Genomic DNA, 12951 nt, shown 5'->3' with positions numbered 1-12951 from the left:
TATAAACAGCAATGAACAGCAAGGGAAGTTCACAGAAATGTGAAAAATATGTCAACAACCACAACAACACTTCACCTGATTTCACAATGTTTTATTAGACTGTGTTATACAACCCATGCAGCAGGCGGCGCTGCAAGTTTAAATTCAGAACGCTTACACTTCAGTGTACGTGCGACGAAGAAGAGCACAAAAACAAATATGGCCGCCTCCCTGAACACCTCACACGCTGCAGCTTCAGAGACAGTACTTACTGCTACAGCTATTCTGAGACTCCATTAAAGCAGACGTGTAGTGACGGGATTTAGCACGTGAGAGCAGGATGGCTACACCGGGGAAAGCCAGCAAAAAGGAGAAAAAGAAACCAGTGCCGGTGAAAACGTCGCTCAACAACCCGTACACCGTAAAGTGGGAGCCATTAGAAAAGGGGCACGCGCGAATCGTCCTAAAAACATTGACGGAGAAATTCGGTTCGGTCGATCTCCGGAAACGACACGTGAAAGTTTTTCGTAAGTGGCGAAGTAAAAGAAAGGAAGGTATGACGGAACATTCTCGTTCAGCGGACACAGCTGAGTCGACTCAGAAATCACAAGAGAAAAGCCCCTCGGATTCGATTCACACCAATGAATCGACTCAGAAGAGAGAGTGCTCGGATTCGGTTGACACCACCGAATCGATTCAGGAGTCACATGAGAGAGGCTGGACTCATAAGGAGCTGAGGAACGAGCTCGCCATCGGCATCAACGAGGTTACTAAAGGCCTGGAGAAGAACGAGCTCGGCCTGGTGCTGGTGTGTGACTCGGTAAAACCCGCCCACATGACGAGCCACCTCATTCCACTGAGTCACACCCGCTTGGTCCCCGCGTGCCAGGTTCCGGGTCTGAGCGCGAGCCTTGCTGAATCGCTCGGTCTCACCAGCGTGCTCGCGCTCGGCTTCAAACGCCACAGCAGCGCGTTCGCGGATACGATAGCAGCCATCGTGCCTAAGGTGCCGCCGGTGGGCGTGGCCTGGTTGCCTACGGGGACAGGCGTGTCTGGACCGGTAGTAGTCCAGGTGCCAGGAGAAACCGAGCAGCAGCTGGGAGACGCAGAGGAACCGGTGAGGGGGAGAAAAAGAAAGCTGGAGGATTTCCCTGAAGCTCAAAAAGACCATGTGACTTTACTGCAACCTCTTAAAGTAAAGAAAGTCATCCCAAATCCTGCAAAAATCCGGAAAACTAAGACGAAAGTGAACAAGTGATTTGAGTTGAGGATAGATTATTATTTTTTTGGAGTTTGACAGACTTGAACAATTTTTTCCCCTCCTGGACATTCAGGCCTCTTTGAATCTTAACTTATTCCCTTGAGACATTTTCACATTACCTGACGATATTTAATTTCCCTCCAGAGTGGTGATGAAATAGTGAAGGCCATATTATGACAAGAATGAATTTAGTCAACTGTGGTAAAATGTTAAACTGAAATGATTATGTACACAAATGCAATTAAAATCCTGTTAAGAATAAAGAACATTCTACATCATGCCTAGCGTTATCACTTACTGAACATAACCCCCAGAGATCACACTTAAAATAATGATAAACCTTCTCTTCAGATTGAGTGAACAAGAGCAGTTACAGGTTCAGATGATTTTTATTTTATTCAAATATCCATGCTGGTATTCATTGATGTATCTTTAACAATCTGATATCTGGGTGGCCACCGTGTTTGACATGGTGCTGGTACAATTTCTTTTAAGTTCATTTGAAGTTCACACAACCTGCAATGGAGTTTAATAAAAATTTTCAGAGAAAGCTGAGCGTCATTTCAAAACCACATCAGCTAGTTTAAAAAAAAAGACCTTGTAAATAAGGCAAGTATTTTGGGTGATTTTCGGGGGGGTGATCATGCTCGGATCATACAGCAAGCTTCAGGACTGCATACACACACATGAACACACTCACTGGCATTCACAGATAGCGACCTGGATTTTGTCTGAAAAGTTGTCTAATTTAAAAGGAGATTATTCTCTGGTGCCTTTTAAAATTGTAATCTGGATGTGCTTTAAAGGCCTGGAGACACTGATACTCGTACATTTGTTAATTATGACAGAAGCAGGAACACAAAGGCATTTTCTACTGTATAAAAAAAGCATATATATTTATACTGTATAAGTCCCATGTAAAAGCGATGAAATCAAATAATGATCAATTTTCCAGCTGCATATAACCAAAAGCACAGGGAAAGCTTGAATTAGAAAGATCGTGTCGTCGTCAAAGCAACAACGTGCACGTGATTGTTCGTCTCGTCTGCTCCTTTGTGCTTGTTTGTTAAAATTTGCAGCACGTGCCAGCAAACGTGTCACTGCTTTGAGCTTTTGTTCTTATGATTTGCGGATGATACGTTCAACTTAAATACAATTCTAAATATCAGAATTGTTTGAAATAACAGACTAAACACTGGAGTGTACACAAATGAAAACGAGGCTTCACATTCTTCTAGGTTTGCACATACTCATGACCTAGACACAAAAAAAATCATTCATATTAAAAAAAAAAAAAAAAAAAAGGAACGCTAGAGCATTTAAGCTCGATTAAGATCAATGTTGTGCTTCCAAAAAAAAAAGAGGTGATACATTCTTCACATGTACGCAGCAAAACCCAACCGAGAGCCAAAACCAGAGCAGAGTTCCATGGTAAAGACTTTGGATGCGACCCTGCCTCGTTTCTCAGTCCCTTTTATAAACCACAACACGTAATAAATATCACACATTAACTATACAGGTGCTTGTTCTTTCACACTGATTTGGAAACAAAAAAAATAGAAGGAAACGGGTTTGATGGAGATCATCTGAAAGACATTTGCTTGTCTATCGTGTATGTGCATTAAAAAAAAAGAAAGCGATAATGAGAGGCATTGACAGTTGATGCATCTTGGGAAAATTGAGAATTGTGTTTACAGTTGAAGAAGTTGAAGAAAAAGTCAGTCTAAAGCTGATGCTTTTCACATTCTGCCGATATTTAGAGAGGAAAAAATTATGAGAGAATCTCTCATAAGAAAAACGAGACCTAAGAGAGCTGCGCAATGGAACTCATTCACTGAATGGATTTGCTGCATGTTATGTTTCAACTACCGTCCCCTGGACATGAATGTAGCAGCTGGTTACTGGAGCACGAGGCCAACCTGAAAGAAAGGTGAGACAAGTCAGTGAGAGACATAGCTGCTTGATACATAATCAAAGGTTAATTTGAGTAAGACATTCAACAGGGGGAAAAAAAAACAAAAAAACAATGCAAAGCATTTAGCATTTGTCTGTTTGAATGGTGTTTTCCTCCTTGTGGAGTCTAACCGGAACTTGATTGTGCAGATTAACAGAACACAGCGAAGAGCATAAAAACTACTTTTATTTCTCTATATAATCTCCTCTACACTAATGCACTTATCCTAGTGTTTCACTTAACAAATATCACATAAAAGGGAGAGTGCTGCTGTGGTAAATATCAGCATGGCATTAATACGGCTGTAGACACATGGGCAGAGCACAGCGATTGGGGTTACAAAGCAATTTGGGAATTTAGCCTTGTGCTAAAAGCCAGTTAGCTTTGTAATAGTAAATAAACCAACTTAGACGCAAGTACTAGGGAGATAAAGTTATGTTTAAAATGACATAACATTAATAGATGTGTTTTCATGCTAAAAGTGCGTCAGTGACCAGTTCTGACTAAGGTTTTCAGCAGGCAGTCGCTCTCCTCAGACTGGAGGATTGTACTGACGTACTTTCACCCATGCAGGTAAAATGACCGATTGTTGGTGTGAATAATGACCAGTGTAATAGAATACCTGTCACAAAGAGTCAGACAAATACTTAAACATCCCAGTGCTGTTACAGTCTGTTATCACCACTCGTAAAATACCTCTCATCTAATCAGATTGCTTGGTTGGAACCAACTGTGTTTGGACAGCATCAAGGTAAAAGCTCTCTTATGGTATTTATACCATATTGTCTGCCTCATTATCATTATTGCCTGCCTCATAATCCTTTTTTTCTCCATTAAAGTCTCCTGTAAACTCGCTGGTTTTTGTTTACCTTCTCAGGCTCCATCCCGGGACATTTCCAGTTGTAAAGATAATACTGAAGGTTCCCGTCTCCAATTCCAAACTTGAGCTTTTCCAGGAAAGTTTTATTCTCCATTAAATCCAGAGCATTAAAAACATCAAAGCCTTTCTGTAACAAAAGGAAACCAGAAGCAGTCAGCCGAGGGTGTTAAAAAAAAGTGTTTATAGTGTTGCAGGTCACAGTCTTATTTGAAACATAAATATTATTTCCTTTAATTCTTACTGCTTATTTTGCCTATAAAGAGTAAATGATTGTGTCTATATGAAACTGCCATGAAGCACCAGAGACCACAATCACAGCAGGCATAAAAAAAAAAAAGAATTAAGAGCCGGAAACGTTTTGCATACTTGAGGTTTTGCATGTATCCTGTCTCATCCTTCTGTATAATCATAAACCAGATGTTGTTCTAGAATACATATCTACACCAGGGGCTTTTAGACTCCAGCTCCAAACCCAGCATAAGCCAAATGTAATTTTAGTTCAACCTTATTCACTTACCCTGTCGTGGTAAGTTTTTTGTTAAAAAAATTTAACTACTTAATTAATTCTAGATGACATCACTTTTTTGGGAACCTCTGATGTACATTAATCCCTTAAAAACCCCACAACTATCAGTCATATCGTGTTCACAGTCTTAGTGGCTGAGAATTTATGAATAAAGTCCCACAGCAATCTTAAAGTTACTTAATCCCATCTTATTATTTTGGTGTCTGGTCTGATTTAAAATCTGAAGTGTATTAAATCTGTACCAGTTTGGCGAGGATGAGCGCATCGTTCATCAGATCGATCAGCGGCGTCTCCGTGTGCACGTTATAAAAAGAGTAGGCTGCTTTTAGGCTTTTGTGCAGCGGGTGGTGCATGACTGTAGATGGCAGTGTGTAGAAACTGATGAAGTCGGTCAACGTGCCACCAGAACCCTGGACGGAAAATGCGACGCGGAAAATTAAAGCAGACATTAAACGCTTAACTCAACAGAAAGGTAGCTGAGGTTTGGGGAAGCACAGGAACACACTGTACCTCCACCACGTATGTATCGATGATGTTCTCTTGTGGGAGGAACCAGTGCTGCACCTCCTCCTCCCCCATGACGGGCTGCAGGTGGAACTGGCTCAGGTACTTCTGCAGGAGCGCCGTTACCTGCTGCACGTCACTAGCCGCCATCGGCCTCAACCCAGGAGTGCGTGTGCTCTGTGGTGAAACAAAAGAGGGAGACGTGAGGAGGGGCATGAAGACGTGAATATCTGCTGCTAAAATGACTTTTTGCAACACCAGAATCACATTAAATTGCTTTTTTTCCTTAAATTCCTGAAAAGAAATGGCTTTGAACATATCAGGTTTCTGACCATTATTTCTTTTCAAATGCTTAGAAGAAGAGACGCATTAATTGATGAATTTTCCAAACAGATCTAAATGCATCTCCAATGACAACAGCTGATGAGCATAAATATGTATGAATTTCCAGAAGACTTACATCTGGTAACCGGTAAAGCTTCATGGTCCTTTGTAGTGTCATGTTTCTGCTGAGGTGGGAAAATTTCACCTCTACAAGCTTCCTTGGGTTTAGAGAGCGATGCCAATACCTACAAAAAAAAAAAACAGCACAAAGCTTCATTATGAACTAAAAAGAATGTTGAAGCATTGTGTTAGCGTTTAGACATTAATACTTCATTGTTGTTCATGCGTATGTGTGTATTGATACCTGCATGTAGAGACAGGTTTGGGCAGTACCACCCCAGCGGTGTAGACCGCCTGGAAAATGCCTTCTAGGTTGACCCGACGTGTGATCTCTCGGATCAGAACGGGAGCTACGCGCTTGGAGCGAAGCTTTTTATGCACACACAGGAAGTTGATCTCTACCATCTTTTTTAACCTGAACAAGGATCAGAAAAGAAAACTGACTTTATTTCATAGATTTTGGATTGAACAACAAGAAAAAAAAAAAGCTAGATTTCTTAACTGCAGGCATAAAAGAGTCATAATTATTGCCTGGCTTGGTCCCTCACTTTCCAATTGAGGTTAAATCCTGTTCTGTTCTGTTTATTACAATCCAAACATGGAAAAATATAGTTAAGAGAACTAAACAGTGGTAAAACTGGCTTCCCGTCTGCTTTAAAACCCATCATACAAAACCAAGCCTTTCTACCTGGAAGAAGCCTAAATACTTTCCAACGCTGTTTTGACTAGGATATTACGATTTTCAGGGATTTATTTGAGTCAGGCACGTTCTAGTAGAACTAAATTAAGAACAGGCCTTCCCAAATTCTATTAAAGGTTTCCTCCAAGTTTGTCACAAATAATTTAAACCTCTCCAAAATTGTGTATCTCAGTCATCTCCTCACATCACCTCTATCCTGGCATCTCTCCCCTCTGTGTGAGTGTTAGAGTAATGCCGGGTAATACTTGCACTGCATTTGGCAATGCCCGATAATATAGGAATTTTGGGAAAGCATCTCATTTAACTTAACTTCATCTTTAGAAAGGAAATTAAAATTGACCTTGGCATGTTGTTTCTTGAATTTATGTACTGGTAATCTCCTGTAAACAAGACTTCAACAAAACTTACTGTCCAAGCTTTTATTACTTGTAAAGCGATGTGGTTTATTTCAGAAGATTAAGCCAAAACCTCCCATTATTTCTCTACAGTATAGAGAAAATGTTATGGTTTTGACATTGCACAACTGCCTGGCCATCATTACATTATGTATTTACCTTTGTAGATAATTAAATAGCCTTCATCTGGTGATTCATCCTTGTGCATTTATTATGTACTACCTAATTCTTGTGGGATAGCTGACCATCTGTACTTTTTATATATTTGTTATGTGTATATATATGTATATACAAATGTATGCATGTATACATACTGTATATATATACACACACACACCATTTAATCATAACAATAAAATAATTTAATTTAAATTCCACTTGTACCAAGGAAGCTCTGGCCCCCTCAGACTCAGGCTCTGGGAGCGTGCTGTGGTGTTTGGCACCACCTGCTGTGGGTTGCAGGACAAGAACTCTGAATTATTTGTCTGCCGCATTCCATGGGTGCTCAATTGGATTGGGATCTGGGGAGTTTGGAGGCTGGGTTGGTGGCCTTGGACCCTTTGCCTGCAGTGCCCTGTACGAGGTGTGGGCTTTTGGCAATTTGAGCTGCATTACTTTTTCTTTGTACCTAATAGGCTGGTCTTTGAACCATGCAGGCTTGGGTAAACCTTAGGTGCCCAATGACCCCGTTACCAGTTTGCTGATGTATAGTTAGTAATCAATGTTAATGTGTTAAATTAATGGTGTGTATGTATATATGTCCGATTGTTGAAGACTAATTTTTTTTGTCCTATACTTATCTTGGTATATCTTTTTTCCCCCCTTTTAATATACTTTGTTTTTTTACAATTAAAAATTTAATAAAATATGGTTGAAAAAAAATCTAGATCTAGCTTTTAATATCAAAACTGCAATTTCGCTAAGTCTTGCTCCCACACTTACGTGTCATAGATGTGGATGTCAGCAGGAATGGCACTGATGAAGCCTACCAGCTTCCTGTTGGATGAGACTCTTACACCACAGTGCCACTGAGGCAGCCAGCCAGGCGGGCGCAGTGCCCTAAAGCATACATGGATGCAAAAGACAAATGTGAGAAATGTTATTTAAAAAAAAAAAAAAAACTAAACGTACAGCAACATTTAAAACCAACATTTGGTTGGCTACGCAAAATAGATGATACACATGCAAACAATATGCTATTTACTGGGCTGAATTGTATTTGTCTTTGTATAAAAAGCATAGATGTAAAGGACCCTAACATACAACAAACCTTTTTATAAAGCAGCTAATAAATAAATAAAAATAATATAAATGATCTTACCATTTAAGAAAGTTAGGCGAATAGTCAAATCTAAACATGTTGTCATCGTCCTCGACGTAATTCTCATTCAGCAGCGTGTACAGCTCTTTCAGCTACAACCGAAGAAAGAAAAGAAGCCAAATTACTTAAAATGGCTGCACAAATCATAAGGAATTGCATGCATGCTGCATGTACACAGATGATCGATCAAACAATATGCGGACAAGAACATACAAATTGGTCTTACACACACTCACCACTTCAGCACTGCTGAGATCCAGCGTGTCCCACATAAAACCTTGCGGGAGGGAATATGGCTCCTGTCGGATGTTTTCTTTATCCGGCTCGATCGGGCCGTGAGTGGTCACCACCTCGTCTATGTCCAAACAAATAAAACACAATAAAAATAAAAGGTTTACCCTTTATACATAAATATCCAAGCTGATAAATATATTTATCTGGCATTCAAGTCAAATGGGACCTGTGTAGAGTAAAAACACCATTTATTTCTTATATAATCCCATGCTACCGTACACTAAAACTTCTGTGTTTCATAAGTGCTTGGATATGATTAAGGTAGAAAGTTTTTCAATACGCCGGAGCCATTAGCAGACTGATTGCCTCATGTCTGAACCGCTCGCCTCCCGGAAACTGTCCAAATATGTGGAAATGGCTTGGAGCAAGGTCAGGACTGAACGATGGATGTGGCAATAACTCCCAGCTGAGTTGCTGTAATGTTTGATGAATGACTGTTTGTACAGTTCCCACAGACAGATGTGTCTCTTCCACAAGGTGATGACAGGTTATTTGTTTATTTTTAAAGATCAGGCGCTCCACTCGCTGAATGTTCATGAGAACGACTACAGTGGGCCCTGTGCCACCTCACGGACGATCAGCTTTCTTTAAAACCATTCAAATGTTTTACTGCAGCTATAAATCTCATCACTGTACTATGCTTGAAGTCAATTGGTTTTACGCCTTCACTCATGAAGAATTTCCCCACGACATTCTGTTCTGAACAGCTAAATGCTATTTTGCTTAATATGCAATTTGTACGGCCTGATATCTTAGCAACACCTTGTGTGTCACCTTCCAACACAACCAACAAGATGCGCTAGGATTCCTTCTACTGCTAATGAGATGGGAAGTTCTGATTTGACTAGAACACCCCATATACAAGTTTTAATGAAATAATAAACTCATTCGATTGCTGCAAGCCTTTTATCTTTTTAACAAAAACAACAAACCAGATGTGTTAAGCTGAGATGCCAAAACAAAAAAAGAAAAAAAAAAATGAAGCTGACTTGTTCAGGAAATAAAAAGCCAAAAGTGGTTAAAACAAATGTGAAGAAGTTACCTCACTAGAAATATATAAATATTTGCTTTTATCATTAGCCTCTTTAAAAACATCAGTGAACCCGAATGTATCGATCCATTCCAGTTCTTCAGACCAGAAGGAGAACTTACTGAGCTTCGGCACAGGCTGAGTGTCCCAGAACTGGTACTTGTGCTTAGTGGCCTCGTCTATGTTTTTGGCAGGTCCTTGACAAGTAGACAGCAGCTCCATGGCCCTCTGAATGTCCTGCAGCTTCTGCATGGGAATGGCTGGATTCTGTAAGAGAAGAGAGCTAAATCAGTGGATGTAATAAGGCGTGTACTTCTACACATTGCAGCATCTTGTGCTATGAGTAATCTTTTTCTCGAAACAGGAAATAACGTCTCACAGCAGGTGTGAGTTCATGCTAGGAACCTTTATCTCCTGAGAATCAGAGGCTGAATCAGACTTGGTTCCTCCTGAGCTAGGCTTTTCTTTTTTCCTCTTTTGTTTCTTCTTTTTCTTCTTCGCACCAAGGTCTCCACCAGGACTTCTGAAAAAGAGGAAAAAAAAGAAGAGGAGATTATCTTTTGATCATTAATAGGTGGATGGTAGTTTTACCAAAAATGCTGTGTTGATTGTTTTTTAAATAATCATATTTAAAATGTAAAGCAGTTCACAGACAAGAAATTTAATATACTGACAAAATGATGTGATAGCAACAGCGACCTGACAGATGATGGTATTACAGAAATCATCATTAGCATAATTTTCAATTAAGCTGTATGAAGCTTAATCTGCCTAGCAACAGTGAGCACATTTTTACATTTTACATGCCTCTTCAATGTTGTGTGACGATGTTGCTTGTACTTGACTACCACAATGTTGATTGAATACCCTGATGTTTTTTTCCCCTGCATTTCATACTTTATTTAATCATTCATTTATTTTTCATAATGCTTATCCTATACAGCAGGAGTACTGAAATAAAATTTAAGACAGTCAAAAACTTTCTTTAATTAGGTCAGATAGATTCAGATCTCAATATATGCTGGCAGTCATAGTAAGTTTATTAAAAAAAAGCTATTTAAAATTTCTATAGCCTTTTAATAATACTTATTGCCAATTTTCAATAAATATTTTAAGCATATAAACAGTTTGAGCTTTGACAGCCTTAAATATTTCTTTGCATTCATGTGGAATACAAACAACAATATTTAATCTTTAGTAAATCTTCATTTGCATGCTAAAACAGGACTCTGGTTGCTCCGTCATACTTGGCTCTCAGTAAACTATCACATTAACTGGTTCTGTTAAGTGATGATTTCCTCGAGGGAAAAAGTGCTAGATTACTGGCATAGTAATTATTCTAAATGATCAGAAAAGCATTAGGGTGCAGATAGAACTATGACTCTGTCCGGATCTGGACCATGTAGTGATGCTATACACGGTCGCAGAAAGCCTTTAGCGCATCCCAGAGCACAAGGCTGGGTACACCCTGAAAGGGGTACCAATCGGTCACAGGGCACACACCATACACCAATTCATACACAACAGACTATTTTGGAAAAGCCGATTAGCTAAATCTACACGTCTTTGGACTGTGGGAGGAAACACACCAAGCACGACTGCGACCACGGCATGCGTCTAAAAACATGCAAACTCCACGCGCACAGACTGGAGGTAGAAATACAGCCCTCGACCGTAGACGTGCGAGGCCGCAGTGCTAACCACTACACCACTGTGCCGCCTCATCCCAAAGCAAATTTCCATTAAAAATTAAAAACAATCTATTAATTGAAAAAATCGATTACCTGATTATTACCTATTTGGCCTAATCTGTTAATAATTGAGGTGTTTAAATCAGGCTCCGTATCTCCTGTGAAGGTCAATCTTAATGTTTCAGCATATCAAGACATCTTAGACAATGCTCTGCTACCAACTTTGTGGTGACAGTTTGAGGAAGGGCCTTTTTCTATTCCAACCAACATGACTGAGCCCCAGTGCACAAAGCAAGAACATGGTTTGATGCGTTCGGTGTGGAAGAACTTGACTGGCCCTAACACAGAGCCCTGATCTCAACCCCAACTAGAATGGAGATTGCGAGCCGGGCAATGAATGAGTGCCTGAAGGCTCTACTGAATTATTGGGCACAAATTCCTACAGAAACACCACAAAATACTGTACTATGAAAAAAAAACATATTAATGTATATGTATTTGAATACAATTTCATTTCAGGTTTGGCTTCCAAGTACTTTCCAAGCAGATTGTCACAAAAGATGACGCAACACCTTCTGACCAATCAGAAGCCAGAATCCGGCTGCGATTAATCGTCATCTAATTGAAGCAGGTGTGTTAAGATGAACCTAACAAGCAATAGATAACTTGAAAACTACCACCACTGCTAGTCATCCTCTGTACATAATGCTCAGCTAAGTGCACGAGCGTTTCATTCAAACGTGGCCCGTTGCCGTGGCTACAGCTGAACCGACAAGCAGGAAATAAACCCAGGCCAATGTAAAGCACACGGAAGTGTTAACAAGAGGCTGTACACTTTGCACACATGATATTCTTTGCGCTTTTTATTTTTACCTATTACTAGCCCTTTTTTTTTTGACATGCATGCTAAACCTGAGCTGGCGTTAGCTTCTAAACTAAACTAACTCAGCACATTTGCTCCGGAACCATTTCAGAAATTAAACCCCACCCTTGTGTGTGTTCATTTTCCTCTTCATTGTCTCCGTCGATGCCGCAGGTGTCCTGGTCGTCCAGCTCCAGGCTCTGCTGGCTGGCCGCAGACTCGCTATCCTCCGCCATGACGGATGGAGAGAAGAGAAAGGACCTAACGGGCTAGCGATGCTTACTGCAGTAACAGCGCCCATTAACGTCGCTTCATAATAAGAGTCTAATGCCTGCATGCACGGTAATAGATGCTGTCCAGCAGAGGGCAGCAGCTAGCTAACGAGGCTTATTGCAGTAATAGCGCCCTCTACTGGACAGCATCCCCCAACGTCTCCTCACTATTAGAGTTTGTCTACCTGTAATGCCAGCAATACACGTTAATTGGTGCTGTCCAGCAGAGGGCGATGTTAATTCAGGAAGCCTCGCTAGCTGCAGTAGCAGCGCCCTTTGCTGAACAGCATCTATTAACGTCTCTTCATAATAAGAGTCTATTGTTTGCGCGCACGTTACGGGACTAATTTAAGAAATGTTTCATGACCTTACCTAAAAAAAAAAAATTCTACTCATCATAACGTCCTTATGTTTAAGCAGTAATTAAAATATTTATTTAGTTAAGATTTGAAAAAAATCCCTCCTATTAAAATAAATGCATTATAATACTAATTCAATGAGAGTCCCACTCACTCACTCACTCACTCATCTTCTATACCGCTTGTGGACCTGCAGCCTTTCCAAGGAGCCTTAGGGCACGAGGCAGGGTACACCCTGGACAGGGTGCCAATCCATTGCAGAGCACACACTCACACACTACGGGCAATTTTGGGAACGCCAATTAGCCTGCATATCTTTAGACTGTGGGAGGAAACCGGAGTACCCCGAGGAAACCCACCAAGCACGGAAAGAACTAATGATAGTCTACAGCACTTTAATCTGTATACAGGGGAGTGGGGTACCTGGAGCCTATCCCAGGAGACTTAGGGCCTGAACACTGGATGGTGTACCAATCCTT

General features: G+C 40.5%; 2 protein-coding genes across 2 annotated transcripts; one reads left to right on the top strand and one right to left on the bottom strand.

The window, feature by feature from the left end:
• The first annotated feature begins 192 nt into the window (after positions 1 to 192).
• rpp38 (ribonuclease P/MRP 38 subunit) lies at positions 193 to 1518 on the top strand. Its single transcript, XM_053488307.1, has one exon. The coding sequence runs from the start codon at positions 320 to 322 to the stop codon at positions 1235 to 1237; it is 918 nt and encodes a 305-aa protein (XP_053344282.1). The 5' UTR covers positions 193 to 319; the 3' UTR covers positions 1238 to 1518.
• A 99-nt stretch (positions 1519 to 1617) lies between these two features.
• On the bottom strand, positions 1618 to 12138 carry nmt2 (N-myristoyltransferase 2). Its single transcript, XM_053488306.1, has 12 exons — positions 11968 to 12138; positions 9694 to 9811; positions 9411 to 9555; positions 8201 to 8319; positions 7965 to 8056; positions 7586 to 7702; positions 5793 to 5963; positions 5565 to 5673; positions 5111 to 5281; positions 4843 to 5010; positions 4064 to 4201; positions 1618 to 3159 (listed from the first exon to the last, which is right to left on the bottom strand). Exons 1-12 carry the CDS (start codon positions 12075 to 12077, stop codon positions 3139 to 3141), a joined length of 1479 nt encoding a protein of 492 aa, XP_053344281.1. The 5' UTR covers positions 12078 to 12138; the 3' UTR covers positions 1618 to 3138.
• Between the last annotated feature and the right edge of the window lie 813 nt (positions 12139 to 12951).

Source organism: Clarias gariepinus, chromosome 26, assembly GCF_024256425.1.
Source record: "Clarias gariepinus isolate MV-2021 ecotype Netherlands chromosome 26, CGAR_prim_01v2, whole genome shotgun sequence".
In the NCBI taxonomy this organism is placed as follows: Eukaryota; Metazoa; Chordata; class Actinopteri; order Siluriformes; family Clariidae; genus Clarias; species Clarias gariepinus.
This window is presented reverse-complemented; position numbering and strand designations above follow the sequence as displayed.

Excerpts from the sequence above, each read along its gene's own strand:
- rpp38 (XM_053488307.1), top strand. The coding sequence starts at position 320 with ATGGCTACACCGGGGAAAGCCAGCAAAAAGGAGAAAAAGAAACCAGTG.
- nmt2 (XM_053488306.1), bottom strand. The coding sequence starts at position 12,077 with ATGGCGGAGGATAGCGAGTCTGCGGCCAGCCAGCAGAGCCTGGAGCTG. Across the intron at positions 5,011-5,110 it reads TCGATACATACGTGGTGGAG|GGTTCTGGTGGCACGTTGAC; the intron begins GTACAGTGTGTT and ends TTTTCCGTCCAG. Across the intron at positions 4,202-4,842 it reads CGCTCATCCTCGCCAAACTG|AAAGGCTTTGATGTTTTTAA; the intron begins GTACAGATTTAA and ends CTTTTGTTACAG.